Raw genomic sequence first — 18240 nt, 5'->3', positions numbered from 1 at the left:
TCAGGATTTTAGAGATGTTTAGGTTCGACATGGCCAAAAAAAAAAAGGTTGGGAACCACTGCTCTAAGCTTCTTAGGATATTGTATCTAACCAAGTCATCCTCAGAGCAGAGCCACTGAAATCAATGGACAGAATTAATGAGTTTATTGATTTCAAAGGGTCTACTCCAAGGATGACTTAGTTGAATACAAAACCTTATTTATAAAGGTGGGGTAATGACAATGATTTAATTATGGGAGCATGAACTTATCCAAAACAAGCTGCTTAGTTTGAAGTAACAAACAAACAAACACCCAAACAAACCACCTTACCATGTTTTGCTCAGCGATGTAGCATTCAATGAAACGGCTAGGGTGCTCTTTTTTGAAGAGCTCAGAGAAAGTGGAATTTTTGGTATCCCCATCCAAAGCAACCACACGGTCACAGGCATGGCCCAGTTTGGCAAGGGCCAAGCCATAAGCTTTGCGAGTAGCAAACTGTGGAGAGGAAAAGGACAGAGATGCCCCGTTTTCATTATGTTCAATTATTCTGTTACGCTGCAACTGCAAATCTCGTAAATAAAAACCTTCGAAAACGAGTCCAAGACAAAACTCTGCATGACCAATATTACACTGAAGAGTTTCAAATAATCTCTAATGCTCCCCCACATGTTATAGTATGTCACACCGATACCTCATACTTACGGCCAACATTTTCAATGTTTACCATTCAGATCCTAAGCATAGAGATTATCATATCTCACTTAAACATCTATAATACGTCCTTGATATCCTGGTTAACTTCAAGCTTTCTGGTGTTGTGCTAGTAGTACAAGGGTCTTTATACCTCTAGTCATCAAACATATCACAGCTGAAGCAGAAAACCTAGGAATAGAATAGGCCTCAGGGGAAATTGTGCTGAGAGAAGCCAGGTTGTCCTCATACAGTCACACCAAGTGCAGTGTTGTCCTTTACTTGACTAAAAGCTAGCCATGAGAACACAACCAGCACTTCCCTAGAGAAGTGGAAACCCAAAACCACCCTTGCATGAGTTTCTCCTTCTGTCTGTTTACTTTGGCATCTAAGAATTTCCATAAAGTTTTCGTCTGCAGGCTCAGGTAAGATTTCCATGTACTTCAAATCTGAGGACAGGGAGAGAGACTTCTTCCTTTTCTTCTCCCATTTGCTGCATCAGTTCAGCTGCCTGACAGCTATAACTTGCTCTGCATCAAAGCAGGTGAAGGAGACAACTGGTCAGTCATGTGACTTTGCCACTACTAGACAAGAGGGACAGGCAAACTCTACCTGGTTCATTCTTAAAGAAACAGGAAGTCTACCTGGGTCTAGAAATGGCAACCAAATTTGATCATAGAATCATAGAATCCTAGAGTTGGAAGAGACCACAAGGGCCATCCAGTCCAACCCCCTGCCAAGCAGGAAACACCATCAAAGCATTCTTGACATATGCCTGTCAAGCCTCTGCTTAAAGACCTCCAAAGAAGGAGACTCCACCACACTCCTTGGTAGCAAATTCCAGTGCCGAACAGCTCTTACTGTCAGGAAGTTCTTCCTAATGTTTAGGTGGAATCTTCTTTCTTGAAGTTTGAATCCATTGCTCCGTGTCCACTTCTTTGGAGCAGCAGAAAACAATCTTTCTCCCTCCTCCATATGACATCCTTTCATATATTTGAACATGGCTATCATATCACCCCTTAACCTTCTCTTCTCCAGGCTAAACATACCCAGCTCCCTAAGCTGTTCCTCATAAGGCATCATTTCCAGGCCTTTGACCATTTTGGTTGCCCTCTTCTGGACACGTTCAAGCTTGTCAGTATCCTTCTTGAACTGTGGTGCCCAGAACTGGACACAGTACTCCAGGTGAGGTCTGACCAGAGCAGAATACAGTGGTACTATTACTTCCCTAGATCTAGATGCTATAAAATCCCTTCCAGTCTGATTGTATCCCTTCCAGTCTGAAGTAGGGACCTGCGGCCTTCACTTGCAGCCATCCTGAATACACAAGGCATCTCATGTGCAATGGCTCCACAAGTCCCATTCTTAGCAGCTACCTTAGAAGTGACTCACTAGAATTATGGCATAGACCAGGCACCCCCAAACTTCGGCCCTCCAGATGTTTTGGCCTACAACTCCCATGATCCCTAGCTAATAGGACCAGTGGTTGGGGAAGATGGGAGTTGTAGTCCGAAACATCTGGAGGGCTGAAGTTTGGGGATGCCTGGCATAGACTTTTAAACAGGCATGAAGTGAAACATTTGCTCTAAGACTCACATATACAAAATCAAGTCTGGCTCATCTTCAATATTTTGAAATAGCATTTACTGTTCTCCCAAAAGGTGTGACATTTTGAATAGGCATTCTGCTATTATGATGAATTAATTACAATTGGAACTCCACTGAGTAGGCGGCTGAATGTCATCTGGAATATTTTACAGAATTCTGGACTGAAAGTTGTTTATTCTTATTAATCAACTCCATAAAAAACACAGTTCCCAGAATAGTGAGCAAAAGCACCTTTCCAAACACAAACACAAACCTAAGCTAGAATTGCTTGAGGAGAACAGAGAAAGACCATCATACCTTCTCTCCCATCTTGTAACTTGGTGGTGAAGGCATCTTGACATTTCTGATATTGACAACTGGTGCATCTTCTTGCGGATGTGCTGGAGAAAGCTTTTTCTTGTTCTGGATTCTATCATCAATCTCTGAAATGACTTGCTCAGCCATGTTTCTGGGAAGAGGTTTGCCATGCCAGTTTTCCTTATCCTCAACACCTGCAAATCACCATACACATAATTAAAAAAGGAAATAAGTTAAATACGATACACTTTCTCAAAGTGCCAAAATCAGCAGCTTCTTCTGAGTTAGGCCCACGTCAGCTAATAAGGTTATTTGCAAATGCAATCATCTTCCTATGAGGTTTAAGCTAGCAATGCCTTGGCCTGCCTCATTCCTGTTACTGTATTCTTTTGATCCTGCAGAAAGTCTCCTGACACACTCTTCCCTTGCTCTCCTACAGCCGAATTCCTTCTCCCTCCCCATTGTACTCCCAGTTCCTTCTCCCTCCCCATTGTACTCCCAGTTCCATTATTCAAAGATGCTGATGCTGAGCCAGTCGTGAGAGTATCATACGAAGACTGGAAATACCTGGGTTAAAATCCCCCCTCGGCCCCCCCACTCATCCAATGTCACTATCATTCAGCCTGACCTACTTCACAGAACTGCTATGAGTTTAAAATTGGGAAGCAGGGGAGGGAGATTCCTGAGCTTCTCCAAGGACCTAGCAATCAATTAATAAAAATATAGTCCTAGTAATTCCTCCCTTCATCTTCTCGTTACCTCCTTTCTAGAGTAATCTCCTTTGGTGCTTGGGCCCACTAGAATGACAATATGACACACTCATCTGCATCAGTTCAATTAGAACATAAATGCATATTGCTATTATCCCTTTTTGGCCTCTCTTAGTCCTCTTTAGATCATGAGCCTCTGCAACACGTAACGTCATAATTTTGTTTCTGCAATACTGCTAGCTAAACCCTTGGAGCAGGTTGCACTATGTGTTCAAGTAAATGAATAAAATCAAGCCAGCGAATCAATAACCTTGACTGCAATAATGACATGCTAGGTATTCTGTAATTAAGGACCTGAATAAGCAGGCACTCTGTGCAAGCACGAAACGTCTCTTTGCTTCGGGAAAGAGCATCAGACAGACTGAGCTCTCACAGTAACAGGAGCTAAATACTGGATTCTTTTCGCCATACAGAAGTCTCACAGAATGGCAGCATTTGTTCCTGAAAAATGACAAATATCCTAAGTTTATTTAGCTATTTTTGAAATGGCTTAAGCCAGCTGATGGATGCACAAGATTAAAAATGTAACATAATGGGGAGGAAGGGGGAATACATGATAAATGCATAGTGGCACAAACCCCCAGTTGCCTAGCGCAAAGAGATTCATTATTCATTGTGATTTCAGCTGGTTCTCTACCAGAGCAGAAAGGAATTCACATCCTTGCACGTATCCAAATTCAGCAGATGTGCCTGGGCTTTATTTAATTTTTAATGGGCACAGACTGCCAAGCAGGCAGGAGGAGCACAAAGATCTCTGCTGCACGGCTAATGAAACATTTGATGTGTCCTGCCACTTGTGACAGCTCACAATTCATACTGGAGAGCTAAGCAGAAGACGATTCCTACCTACTATTTACCAAAAAGTGGCAGATTACTTAATGTAAGTCAGGAGGAAAAGCACAAGATAGATTTTGAAGGCTATCTCAAACTTCATTTGATATAAATATATGATATGAGTGAGCATCCCATTCATATTTAACAACTACTGAATTTTTTAAAAAATGGTCCATGTTATTCTCTTGAAGTAGTGCATTAATTTACAGTCTGAATACTGCACACTCCACTTTTCCATAACCATTCTCAGGAAAATGGAAGTACATATACAGGCATTCTCCTTTATGCCAGCCCACTCTTCTTCCCTCATCCCCCTTGAATTGAGCCTAAACTTCTATTTTATTTAGCTTTACATCTCAGCACCATGCTTGTCACTTTTGTAGCATGTTTGTTGCACAAAAAGCTTTTCCTTTACAATAATCAATGAGTTATGATCCCTTAAGAACAGGGTTTTAAAAAAATATTTCTGCTCAATATCCCAGATTGATCACATTTTATGTAATTTGTGTGGAAGACTATTATTCAAGTCCTGAAGTATGCTAATCAGGTTCGTTTAGTGTTTTGATTTGCTTTTGATTTCGTGGTGTATATGAATCTGGCTCAATAAAATCAGATATAGCAAAGGGTTATGTTGATATACAGAATAATTTAAAGCTAAAGCTTGGTGTGAAAAGAAAAGTTGAGATCTAGTGTTTCCCACTATGGCACATACTGTGTCACCTTATAGGCAGGGATACACAACATGGTGTTGTTCAACCCCAGCCAACATGACCAAAGCTGGTGGATGTGGGCTTTCCCAGGTATCATCACTGAGGGGGGGTGATCACGGGGCCTGGCCTGCAGCACGTCCGAGCCACACGTCTCTCTTGGGGAGTGACGCTGTGGCTCAGGCATCTGCAGGCTCCGCGCTGCCCGAAACGGCAACGTGGAGCTTGCAGACTATGTAGAGGTTCCGCACAGCATGCTCTGCCCCGGCTTGCCCCGTCCCTGGGTGTAGGGCATTTGCGCCGCCCCAGGTGCTCGAGCAGTTAGCTACGCCACTGACCAATGCTCAGGGATAGAGGGAGCTGTACTCCTGCAATGTCTGGAAGGTGACATGCCACCCCGTGATAAGGTGTCAGCCATCTTGCCATTTTAGTCACCTGCAATGCAGTAGTGTTTAGCAGGCATTTCAGCATGAGTGAGGAACTGATATCAAAAATTGGTTTACAATGAAGTCTTACTGGGGGAAATCAAGCCTTTCACACTTAGTGATGTGGCTTAAGCATTTTCTATTGGGATCATTAATGGCAATGAGGTTTTCTGCAATCAAGCAATATATATATTGACTTGTAGCTCAGTCTTTTCACCACTATGCTACACCAACTATCACATTTATTTCTCTCTCATTCATATACATGAATATATATATATATACACACACATACACACAGAATAAATAAATGTGATAGTTGGTGTAGCATATGGTGAAAGGACTGAACTTGTAGTCAGGAAACCCCTGCTTTTGAATCTCACATCTGCCTTGAACTTACTAGGTGGCCATAGGCAAACCACTCTTTCAGTCTCAGACCCCTTTCAGCAAAACAGTGTTAACGTTAATGCAGGGTTGCTGTAAGGATTACATGACAATATAAGCATTCCGAAAGCACTATGTAATTCCTTATCATCATCCTTATCCTTAATACAAAAAAAGTGGCTAGAAATACTATTAACACAGTGGTAGCTGCTGCTCAGCTGAAAAGTCTGCCGCCTGGCATCACCTGTTATTCCTTTGCCTTTATAAGTCTTGGCAATAATTGCAGTTGGCTGATGTTTGGCCTGGCCAAAGGCTTTGCACAGTTCCTCCACACTGTGCCCATCGACGACGATAGCATGCCAGCTAGGAATGCAAACAAACAGATTAGCTTTTAAAAGGATTTGCAGAGGCAAATCTTTTTATAAGAGCTCCGTGCCGAATAAGCAAAAGCAAGCACTGAACTGGTACATATAGTTATATATTATTAATAAGCTATACTATGGCATTTTTTGTTGCAAGATGCAGCTAAGATCCAAAGAATAGCTTAAGTGCATCAAAAGGCTTGGCACGCCCTATGAGATGTTTTGCTTTGTTTTTTGAACAGGCAAGCCCAAGCTGTATCACAGTTCGTTTTATAATGCCTCTTCAGTATCAAACTTTTAAAATTCTTTTTGGTGTGGGGGGTGGGATGGATGTTTAGTCAGGTTTGGGAATTTGTTTAATATGTTTGTAATTTTTACTGTTTTTGGTTTGTATTGTTTTACTGTGTTTTGTTTTTATATAGGTTTTATTTTGTTCTTAAGGGGAGGGGTCAGGGCTGCCTGGGAGTGGGTCCCAGCCAACAAAATGGCTGGGGCAGGTTCCCCCGGGGGGGGGGGGGTTGCACTGGGACAACCGATTTCAGTGATCACAGATAGGAGAAGGAGTTACGCTAAGACCAGACCACGTCATTACCGAGGAGACAGGTTTAGCCGTTGTTTGAGGACTATCCCTGCCTCCAGGTCTGATCTTGACCAGACGGATACTGGAATCAGCAAGGGATACCCACACGACCTGAAGGTGCTGCTGTGCCAGGTCAATTATTCATAAGACCACTGCCATCCATGACTTGATCTTGGATGGAGGACTTGACCTGGCATGTTTAACAGAGACTTGGTTGGATGAAGCAGATGGGCCTGTCCTTGTTGCTGCTTGTCCACCAGGTTTCTCTTACGCACAGCAACCCAGGCCTTGTGGGCAGGGGGGGGGGGGGTTGCAGTGATTTTTAGGAAGTCATTAGTTTGCACCAGGCATCCTATTGGGAAGACCCAGTTCTCTGAGTGCATGTTCTGGAAGTTGGGCAATAGGGGCAGTACAGGATTCCTTTTGGTGTACCGACCTCCTCGCTGTGCCAAGGTTCCCTGCCCGAGCTGCTTCAGGTCATGGTGGATATTCTCCTGGAGACACCTAGTTTGGTTGTCCTAAGGGATTTTAACATACATGCCGACATGACCTTACAAGGGACTTCGTGGAAAGCATGGCCTCCATGGGGCTGTCCTGAATAAGTCTGGCCCAACTCATAGCCATGGACATGCCTTGGACCTGGTGTTCACCTCTATGGATGTTGGTGATCTGACACTAAGTAAAAGCAAAACTAAAGATGTGCCATGGTCAGATCACTACCTGGTGCAACTGGACTTCTCCGCAACCCTTCCCCTCTGCAGGAAGGTGGGACCAATTCAGATGGTCCGCCCCCGCCACTTAATGGATCCAAATGGTTTCCAGAGTGTGGTAGGGGATGCTTTATTCCATGTTGATGGTCTTTTAGCTGATTCCCTGGTGGCCCGCTGGAATGTGGAGTTAACCAGGGCTATTGACTGTTTGGCTCCGAAGTGCCCTCTCCGATTGCATGGAGCCCGGACAGCCCCGTGGTTTTCCACGGATCTGAGGGCAATGAAACAATTGCTGAGACAGCTAGAGCGTTGGTGGCGGATAACTCATTCTGAAGCTGACCAGACATGGGTTAGAGCTCAATGTCAAGCCTACCAAGTGGCGGTAGCGATGGCAAAGAAGACTTTCTTCACCGCCTCTATTGCACCTGCAGAAAACAGCCGCAGGAGACTCTTTCAGGTGGTTCACAATTTAGCGGAACCACCTGCTCCATCAGGGCCCAGTGCGGGCCACATGATCTCCTGCAATGATTTTGCAAAGTTTTTTTGCAGATAAAGGCGCTCAGATTCGGGAAGAGGTAGACTACACCGTGGGAGCAGGGGCGGGGCGAGGGAGTGCTAAAGTCCTGTCTAGTCCAGTTGTGTGAGATCAATTCCAATCTGTTACCTCCAAGGATGTGGACAGGCTGCTTGGACGAGTGAAACCAACCACCAGTCTCCTTGCCCCTTGCCCATCCTGGCTTATAAAAGCTAGCTGGGAACGGCTGGGCGATGGGCTTCACAGGGTGGTGAATGCTTCTCTCCGTGAGGGAGCCTTCCCAGACCTGCTGAAAGAGGCGGTTATTAAACCGCTTCTTAAAAAGCCATCTTTAGATGCGGCCAAAAGGGCCAACTATCGCCCAGTCTCAAATCTTCCATTCTTGGGCAAGGTGATTGAACGAGTGGTTGCCAAACAACTCCAGGCACGCCTGGAGGAAGCGGACCATTTGGATCCCTTCCTGTTGGGATTCAGGCCTCATCATGGGACTTAAACTGCCTTGGTCGCACTGGTCAGTGATCTCCAGCGGGCTATGGACAAAGGTGAGAGCTGTTTCCTAGTTCTGCTGGATCTCTCAACGGCTTTTGATACCATCGACCGTGGTAACAGATTGGAGTTGATCCCACACAACTGGAGGTAACAGATTGGAATTGATCCCACACAACTGGACTAGACAGGACTTTAGCACTCCCTCGCCCCAGCCCTGCTCCCACAGTGGAGTCTACCTCTTCCCGAATCTGAGCGCCTTTATCTGCAAAAAACATTCTTCTGGACCATCTAGAGGTCTTGGGAGCTGGGGGCACTGTTATACAGTGGTTCCGCTCCTTCCTCCTGGGCCGTGTTCAAAAAGTGGTGGTGGGGGATGAGTGCTCAGACCCCTGGGCTCTCACTTGTGGGGTGCCTCAGGGTTCCGTCTTCTCCCCCATGCTTTTCAATATCTACTTGCAGCCGCTGGGAGAGATCATCAGGGGGTTTGGGCTGGGTGTTCATCAGTATGCAGATGATATCCAGCTCTATCTCTCTTTCAGATCAGAACCAGTGAAGGCTGTGAAGGTCCTGTGTGAGTATCTGGAGGCGGTTGGAGGATGGATGGTAGCTAACAGATTGAGGTTGAATCCTGACAAGACAGAAGCACTGTTTTGGGGGGACAGGAAGCGAGTAGGTGTGGAGGACTCCCTGGTCCTGAATGGGGTAACTGTGCCCCTGAAGGACCAGGTGCGCAGCCTGGGAGCCATTTTGGACTCACAACTGTCCATGGAGGTGCAGGTTAATTCTGTGTCCAGGATGGCTGTCTACCAGCTCCATCTGGTACGCAGGCTGAGACCCTACCTGTCCGCAGACTGTCTCGCCAGAGTGGTGCATGCTCTAGTTATCTCTCGCTTGGACTACTGCAACATAAAGGCTCAAATATTTTAATGGGACCTTTAAGTGTGTTTTAAGGAATGAGGAATAAGTCATTTCCTCAAATGTGACAAATTTCAACAGAGCCAGAAATAAACGCTTTGAAAGCATGACTGTCAATGGTTAGACAAATTTTAAAAACCCTTCCTTGCCATTTTGTGCTCTTCAAATGAAAGAACGGACTGACTCCTGGACAAAATTTAATGACCTGTATTGGCCTTTATTTTACTGTATTATGATCCCGTTATATTGACTATCATGGCTCCAAGTTGGATGCAGACTTCTCTGTTTGTGGAACGGATTGAGATTCAGTGGAGGCTCCCAGTGCACGAAGAAGGCAAGGTGATTTCCACCAAATCTGCCTTCTCCATGTAGCTCCATGTGCTCTGTACCCTGACACTCGGAGCAGCTTTTCAGAGAGCACAGGGATTTTAGGGGAGGAATCAAGGGGGAAATGCCCTCTTCCTTCAGTGGGAGAGATTTTGATTCTGCATTTAATGATCCTCTGAACTCAATCCACAAATTGAAAAGAGCACAGAGCAACCAAGGTTGAAGACATCATATATTTCTCAAATCCATCCATACATGCATACATACATACCCAAAGGCTTCACAACGTTTTTGGTAGATTTCAACGTGATGCTGCAGAGGCGCAGGGTCGCTTTGTCCCAGTCGGTTAATGTCAAGAATAGCAACCAAATTATCCAGCTTGTAGAACCCAGCAAAGGCCATTGCCTCCCAAACTGAACCTTCAGACAATTCTCCATCCCCAAGGACGCAATAAACACGGTAGCTGCATATTGAACAACAGAAAGCGGGGACTAAATATTCAGTATCGTAAGCTGACATGACAAAGGAGGAAAAACACTTTTTCAGATAAGCCTACACAGTATGGACAATACAACGGTAGCCCCAATGAAACATTTTGCCTTTAAATGACACTCTTCCTGCATAGATTTTCTTGGCTCTTCTTCAAAGCCTTTTACATGCTTCAGCCATCTGAGGAATTTTGCTTTTGAATACTTTCTTGTTGCATCGTTATTACATAACCTAGTTAGGTGTTACAGCAGCATACTGTATCTGTGTAGCTGGAGAAAATAGGTCTGGGTCTTAAGAGCAAAAGGTAGGCAGGGGCACAGGACACCCCCATGACTTACATCTCTACAGCCCATCATGCCAGCCACATGCTTCCTAGCCTGACAAACTTTTGGTCTCAGGAAAACTTCAAGTGACAGCCTTGTGAAAGTCCGGTATATCACTTCCTTTTATTCTTAAAGGCAGACCCTTCCCCCCCCCACACACACAGCTTCCTGTGTGGCTGGGGAATAACTGGATTTCAACACAGACCTGCTGCCGTTACATTCGGTTTCACCATTTGGACAGGGGCAGGAAACTTGTGGCTGCCCATATGCCTTTAGACTACAATGCCCACTATCTCTGAGCAATGGCCATGTGGGACAGAAGTTTCTAGTCCAGCAACATCTGAAAGGCCTTAAGTTTCCCACCGCTGACTTTGCTACAGATCAGCACAGCAGCCGGAATGAGTGTGCTTGGCATGCTATTACCCAGCCTTTCTCAAACTTGGGTCCCCGGATGCTGTTGGACCACAACTTCCATCATCCCTGACCACTGGTCCTGATAGCTAAGAATGATGGGAGTTGTAGTCCAACAACATCCGGGGACCCAAATTTGCAAAAGGCTGCTATGATGTTTCCAAAGCATGATCTCTGGGTGTATGATACTAAAGGCATTAAGATGTCATGGGTTATTTCTGTTCCAGCAGCAGAATACTGAGCTTCTCAAAACAAATCACAAAGGGCAGTTTATTTTGAATTATTCATTTAATCAGAGAGAAAGTATACAATCCTCATTAGATGGGTCGATCCAAATGTCTTGTTTGTGTTGGTTTGTGACTCATTTATACTGGAAAAGCTTAAGTGATTTATAGTACTGGATTGCGTCATAAAATAAAGTTTATGAGCCTAAAAGGTGAATCAGACAAAGGCTCATCTAGTCCAGCTTTCTGTTTCTACCAGCAATCCAGCAAATGTGTTCCGGAAAAGAGTCACCAAAACGTAATTTTAAAATCTAATTTAAAATAACGAGCCAGTTTTGAAGACAGGAGGAAGAAAACACAATTTTTAGGGCTGTGTCAAAGTAATCACAGGAAACTTACATGTGTGGATAAAAGCTTTAAGCTAGCTGTGCCATATTTCTCATGGCTGCCATCCCCAGGGGTATGGACACAAGATTTATGCCTGCATTTGGGGATTTGGTTTGACAGGTCACACAAGGATTGTGGATGCTCTCCAATGTTCTGTTCTATGATCAGGCTCACACTGCAGACATAAGCCTGCCTTAAATGTCATGGCTTCTCCCCCTCCCCAAGAATTGTGGGAAGTATTGTTCTTATTAGAAAGCCCTTCCCCTCCCTTTATGGAATGAGCTGCTGCAGGATATGGTAGCAGCCACTAGCCTAGATGGCTTTAAAAGCAGATTAGACAAATTCATAGAATATACTGTAAAAGGCTGCTACTAGTTATGATGGCTATATATGCTACCTCCAGATTTAGACAGGATGCCACTGTTACTGGAAACTATTGTGGGAAATGTCTTCATATTCTGCTTGTGGGCTGCCATGGGGCATCTAACTGGCTAGAGTAGATAGGTCTTTGCTCTGATGCAGCAGGATTCTGTCCTGCTGACAATAGGGCTTTGTAATTGTTTTACCAGCACCCATGAAAAACTACAGTCATTTAGAAGCTATGTCTGACATTACCGGAACCTTAAGCACTACAGATCAATACTGGTTTTAGGATTCTAACATAAACAGTCGCACATCATGAGAAACAGGGCTCCGTAATGCAGGTTTTTAAGACCAAAATTTAAGCCCTCCTAGTGCAGTTCATTGAACTAACTTCATTTGTTCCTGTAGGCTGCTGCGGTTGTTAAGAGGCCTAATAATGTGTGCCCATGTGCCCTAGAAAGTACTTAAATAGCTTGTAAAGAGCAGCAAGAATAATCTGAAACACACATTATTCTCTACTTTTGGTTTTTCCGTCTAAGTCAAAGCCTCACCTAAAGGTAATCAAAATGAGTAACCAGAGGGAACCTGTGAATCATTAGTGCCAATTATTGTAGAACGAGAATGTAACCTTGAGGGGGGAAAGGCGCTCTAACAATGACTCTTACTGTAAAGCTGGAATGAATGTGTGCCTGCTAAACACACCATCACTGTGACTCAGCAAAATCCTTGGGAAAGCTCAGCTATTACTTAACAAGTGCTGCTTATAATCTATCCAGCCAGAGGCAAGGATTTGCACATTATTCAATATGTATATTTGAGTCTAAATGCTTAACCTGTAAGAACTGCTATACCTCAAGGGAAAACAAGTTGGGGTGCTAGAATGCTTGAATTTTTGTTCGCTTGTTTTATAGTTCATAGCTCCAACAAGCACCAATGGAAACTCCCTTTCTGGGTTGAAGTGTCAGCATGAGGCATATTTAGCAGAGGATAGAATTCCCTACCCACATATCACTATTGTTTTTTGTTGTTTAGTCATTTAGTTGTGTCTGACTCTTCGTGACCCCATGGACCAGAGCACGCCAGGCACTCCTGTCTTCCACTGCCTCCCGCAGTTTGGTCAAACTCATGTTCGTAGCTTCGAGAACACTGTCCAACCATCTCGTCCTCTGTCGTCCACTTCTCCTTGTGCCCTCCATCTTTCCCAACATCAAGGTCTTTTCCAGGGAGTCTTCTCTTCTCATGATGTGGCCAAAGTATTGGAGCCTCAGCTTCAGGATCTGTCCTTCCAGTGAGTACTCAGGGCTGATTTCCTTCAGAATGGAGAGGTTTGATCTTCTTGCAGTCCATGGGACTCTCAAGAGTCTCCTCCAGCACCATAATTCAAAAGCATCAATTCTTCGGCAGTCAGCTTTCTTTATGGTCCAGCTCTCACTTCCATACATCGCTACTGGGAAAACCATAGCTTTAACTATATGGACCTTTGTCGGCAAGGTGATGTATCTGCTTTTTAAAGATGCTGTCTAGGTTTGTCATTGCTTTTCTCCCAAGAAGCAGGCGTCTTTTATCACTATTAGCAACCAAATGCAACTTCCAAATGCATTTAGAGTCATGTTTAATTTGGCCCTCTGTTCAGCCCCACTTCCATTATACTGGGTTTACCACCACTTCTTTCATGTCATTAGCATCTGCCACAAGTAAAAGCACTGGGAGCGATAGTCTTGCACAGCAATGTTCCTTCTTGGTACAGCTGATTATATTAATATAGATTAGAAATCTTAGTTGCCCAAGACTCAGCCTTGCATTTAAGCACTAGCCTGGTAGCCACAAGTGATTAGGAATTGCATGCAGGTTGAGTGCATGATGCAATTCTAAGCAGGCAAGTGAGTGGTGTTAACAGAGGGATAGACGAGTCTGTCCCTGCTGAGCAACCAGCAGAGAGACTAAGGGAGCTGGCAGAGGATGGAAACCCTTTCCCGTTTACTTCCAGCACACAAATGCCACAGATTGTTTCAAAAGGAACAAAGCTCTCCATCCATCCTTTGTAGGGGGTAGTAGTCTGCAGGCTAGTACCTGCAGGCTAGTAACTTCTGCAGGCTAGTAACTTCTATGGGCTTATTTACAAGGTTTGTGAGTTTTAAAAACCAAAGCAAAAAACGGATTTTAAAAACATTCTTAGAAAAAGCTGCAGGTGGTAGGTGTTGTCTTTGAAGAGGCATTCCCCGCCCCCTCTCTCTTACAGAGGATGGAAGGTCTCTAGTAAGATGGCGCCTACTGCAACATGTGCAGGCATTCAAGAGTATGCTTGCATTGTTGTTTATTCTGATGCAAATTTACATAGTTATAGTCAACTAAAAACCATATGATCAAGTAACTAGCATTTCTTTAATCAGGTGACAGTTCTACTTTATGTTTTTGTTTTTGTTTTCAAATGAGCAAAGGCCAATATGGATTGTGATGCATCCTGGTGACGAAAGCAAGGGATAGAAAGAGCCACTGTGAAGTAACCGCTGCATTGTGCAATTTGATGCCATTCCCCCCCCCCCCGGCAGACAGGTTGACATTTAATGGGTGATTTGCTACCCATCCCAGTATCTCATGATGGGGAATGCACCGGCAACAGCATTTAAACCTAATATGCAGCTGTTAAAAGGCCCAGGAGGCTGATGGAACAAAGTTGACAACCCTAGATGGACTTAACATCCCTCTCTCAGCCTTAAGATTTTGCGAATCAAACTCAACTCCAAGTGACATGTTCCCCACCCCCACCCCCCAGTTTAGCTTTTCTGCATTTCCTACTTCCTCAAATACTTTATAGATGACTTTATGATTTCTGGGCTTATTTGTTTATTTGCCTAAACATCAGTGTGCAAATTAAATGTATTTGTGTGAGAGGTGAGGTGGGGTGGGGTGTGTGAATATAGCAAGCTTGCAATAATACAGCAAGGCAGGAATAAAAATGAATAGTAGTTCATGCTATCATCTACAGTAAATATCATTCGTGTTAGAGCACATATCTGCAAACTTTATTAGTTACCTAGCTAAATTACGATTTTACAAAACCCTGGCTATTCCCCAGCATGACGTGCAAAGAGCCAGTGAGCACCAACCGTAGGCAGAGATAAAGTCTTTCTATGAATACCACCTGCCAGGGTGCATTAAGATCAGCACATCATTGTACACAGAAATGCTTTCAAGCAAGTGAAGTGTGCAATGTAAAATTGCATTTACTCAGCAACCCAGATTTTCATGCTCTAATACTGTCACATAAAATACATCAACTTCCCCAACACACACAGACAAATGCCTTTGGATATCTACTTTTCTTTAACACCACATGAAGATTTTCATACCAGTTCTATCAGGACTATTGCCCTTGAACTCTCTACGAGTTGCACAACGGGGTTCTTCTGCATAATACTTTTGTTGGACAACGCTGTGTTGCCATAACAATCTTTGAACAAAATTTGCTTCCCCTCAAGCTAAATACTGCTTTCATATAAAGTCACCTTTCTCCTCCATTGTCACTAGCATTATTTCTGCAGTGGTATGGAGATTCTCACTCTTTCTCTCATGTGTACAGTACATGGGCACTGAACAAGCTATAACTGCAATTCAAAAGGTTGTGGGCCAGATTTGGCATTTCTTTGGTCTGTGCCCAATTTAACAACGGATGATCTTGTTAATTTAGCAGGGTCTGCATTCTCAAACTTGAGATTGGAGACTTGATTGTGTAACAGCATCATTGGCAGTTTTGCTTCATTTCCTTATCCATCCATATACCTCCATGCAAGCAAAGTGGGTGAAATATTTTCAAGATACCTGGCTTTGTCAAAGTACTTCCCGGTGTAGGCCATACCGCATGCAGCACCCAACCCTTGACCGAGTGATCCAGTAGCTACATCAGTGAATGCTTGTTTCTAAAAAGAAGAAGCAATAGCATGTAATCAAAAGAATACCTACTTCATAAACCCTAAGCTTTCCATCCTAGGCACACCAGCACAGAGCCCAGTTGGGCTTACTTCCAAGTAAGCATTCCCAGATGTTCAACCCTGCATGTTCAACCCTGACCCAAAGTTCCCACAGGTACATCTAGTGCAGCAGGGAAAGATACCAGCCTAACTCTCTGAAGGCCAATTTGAGAAACTCACCTTTTCACCATCAATACTCACCTTTTTAGTCATCTATATTATCTAAGTACCATACCCCACCCAACCCCACCCTGCCCTTGAAATCTGCCCCTTAGTCGGCCTTAGCTGCCAGATCAAGCACTCCCTCTGGGCACTTCAGGAAGTCATGAGAAGAGCCTATGGGTTGCATCCAATACAACTGGACTTCCATTCATGCAACGAGACTACTACCCCTACGTCTTCTGTGTGACCCAAAAATGTGCTCTGGATTAGATTTTGAGGGTGCACAAGGGGCTGTGGGGAAGAGGAAGCAGACATTCCCATGTGCAAGTGGTAGTATGTTGTGTGAGCAGATCAGCAGCACCGGATGCAACCCTACATGAGTAAATTAACGCAATACAGGTGTGTCAGGAGTTAAGTTTTACTCTGCAGTCATAACCTATACTGCACACCTCTGAAGGTCTGAGGTGCAAAAGCTGCACCTGCCTCAAATATTTAAAGCCCCATTTTCTGCTCTTAGCTGGCAGCTGTTGCAATGGTTGTGTTAAATAAGATTCTATCAAATGAAGAAAGCATGCTGAACTAATCATCTTGATCAACTGTACATTTCAAAAACAGCTGCTCATTAGGTGAACCTGTGCCTGACGACGCTCCCTCTTAACATCAGTCCATGGATCTGCCCTTCTACTATGTTCAAGAGCAGAGGGCGAGAGATCAAACTCTACAGCCACTTCCATGGGCTTCTGCATCTAGGGCAGGCAGTGGCAGTGTGTAGAGGGGATTTGTGATGAAGCATCCATCCATCCTCAGATGAGAGATGTGTCGGAGCATCATAAAAAGTACCCTGTTTTAATATCATAGCTAATATTGACGTGCATGAAAGTAAAGGCATTGAGTGCCCTTCTAAAATGTAAAAGTAATCTTCTTTGCTTGCTTTCACTGGGAGGGGGGGCAACTTTAACTATACTTTATTTGTTGTCAACCCATGGGTTTATTTCTGTTACCTAAACCATTGCTAAACTATCAGTATGAACCAGATGTTAGCAGTAGTGTAAAAGGTGCACAAACTTTTTGATTCCTAAGGCAATCTCCCTGCTTTTTCCTGAAATACTCACTGGCACAGGGTGGCCTTCCAAAATAGAATCAATTTTCCTCAGGTTTAATAACTCTGATTCATGGAGGAAGCCTGCTTCAGCCCAGGCAGCATACAAGATTGGGGCTGCATGACCCTAGATGAAGGGGAAGAAACAAAATCAACAATTGCAGACCATCTTAAGAGAGGCTAAATAGCATGCAAGGATATGGAAATGCTTGTGTCAACATGTTGCCGTCATGTTCTGCTTGCAGGCATCTGGTTGTCTACTAGATGGGATTTTTGCTTGATGCAGCAAAACTCTTGTGTGTTGTTATTTTTTAACTTTTAACTATTGAGGAGAAAAAAACATTAGATATCATACTAGTGGCTGGGGAGACTCAGCCAGATGGGCGGGCTACAGATAATAAATTATTATTATTATTATTATTATTATTATTATTATTATTATTATTATTACTATTATAGTGACATGGTCCCTGCTGAAGGGTCTTGTTCGAACCAGAGTTTAAATGAGGCAAAAAGGGACAGTGAACTAGTAGAAGGGGGAAAGGGACTCAACAGAAAATGGGGGTGGCTGTTCTAGAATAGGAAACAGCATGGCAAACATGGCAAAAACAGGAGTAGGAAGTAATGAAAAAGAGGGTGGGAGCAGACAAGCAGTTAGAATAGGAATAAGGGGGAGTTTTTAAAATAGGTATGCCTACATGTGCAAAGGGAAAAAAATATTTGAAGTCAAAGACCAGAAAGCTGCAAATACTTTCTCCCAGTCCCTCCTCTGTTCTGCTCATTGTAGAGAGAAACAAATGCCCAAAGTGAGAGACGAGGGGAAAGAATCCCAAGAATCCTGCAATATATGGGGCCTCCTGGTTAATAGTTTGCTTCTCTTCATAAGTGAGTTTGAGCCCCACTCCCCAAAGAGGGGAGGGTGCACAAAGAGGTAGAGAAAAGAAATAGCCCAAAGCAAAAGTCAGCCAGCTGATTTTCAAGTTCCACTGAAATTAATGTCCCATTGGCTACTTGTCCTACTGATTCCAATAGGACTTAGGTGTGACTAACTTGATTGGTATATCAGCCAATGTCTCAAAAGCCCAAGGAGTTTGAAACAAGTGCATGAATCCAAGGGTCAGCGCAGAAATTGTGAAGGATGGCAAAGAAATTTTCAGGTTTTTTGCATTGTTGTATAAAAACACTGCTGAGGATATTTTT

The 18240-nt window shown here is 43.8% G+C and overlaps 1 protein-coding gene across 1 annotated transcript in view; it reads right to left on the bottom strand.

Moving 5' to 3' along the window:
* The window catches only part of TKT (transketolase), a 37857-nt gene that overhangs the window by 8136 nt on the left and 11481 nt on the right, over positions 1-18240 (bottom strand). Inside the window, exons 3-8 of the mRNA XM_035106324.2 lie at positions 17054-17167; positions 15631-15728; positions 9886-10077; positions 5941-6059; positions 2577-2770; positions 312-476 (exon numbers count right to left, since the gene is read on the bottom strand). Coding sequence (XP_034962215.1) covers positions 312-476; positions 2577-2770; positions 5941-6059; positions 9886-10077; positions 15631-15728; positions 17054-17167 — 882 coding nt within the window. The remainder of the gene's footprint in view (positions 1-311; positions 477-2576; positions 2771-5940; positions 6060-9885; positions 10078-15630; positions 15729-17053; positions 17168-18240) is intronic.

This window comes from Zootoca vivipara, chromosome 2 (genome assembly GCF_963506605.1).
Source record: "Zootoca vivipara chromosome 2, rZooViv1.1, whole genome shotgun sequence".
Taxonomy (NCBI): domain Eukaryota; kingdom Metazoa; phylum Chordata; class Lepidosauria; order Squamata; family Lacertidae; genus Zootoca; species Zootoca vivipara.
Note: the sequence above shows the minus strand (reverse complement) of the source record. Positions and strands in the feature narration are given on the sequence as shown.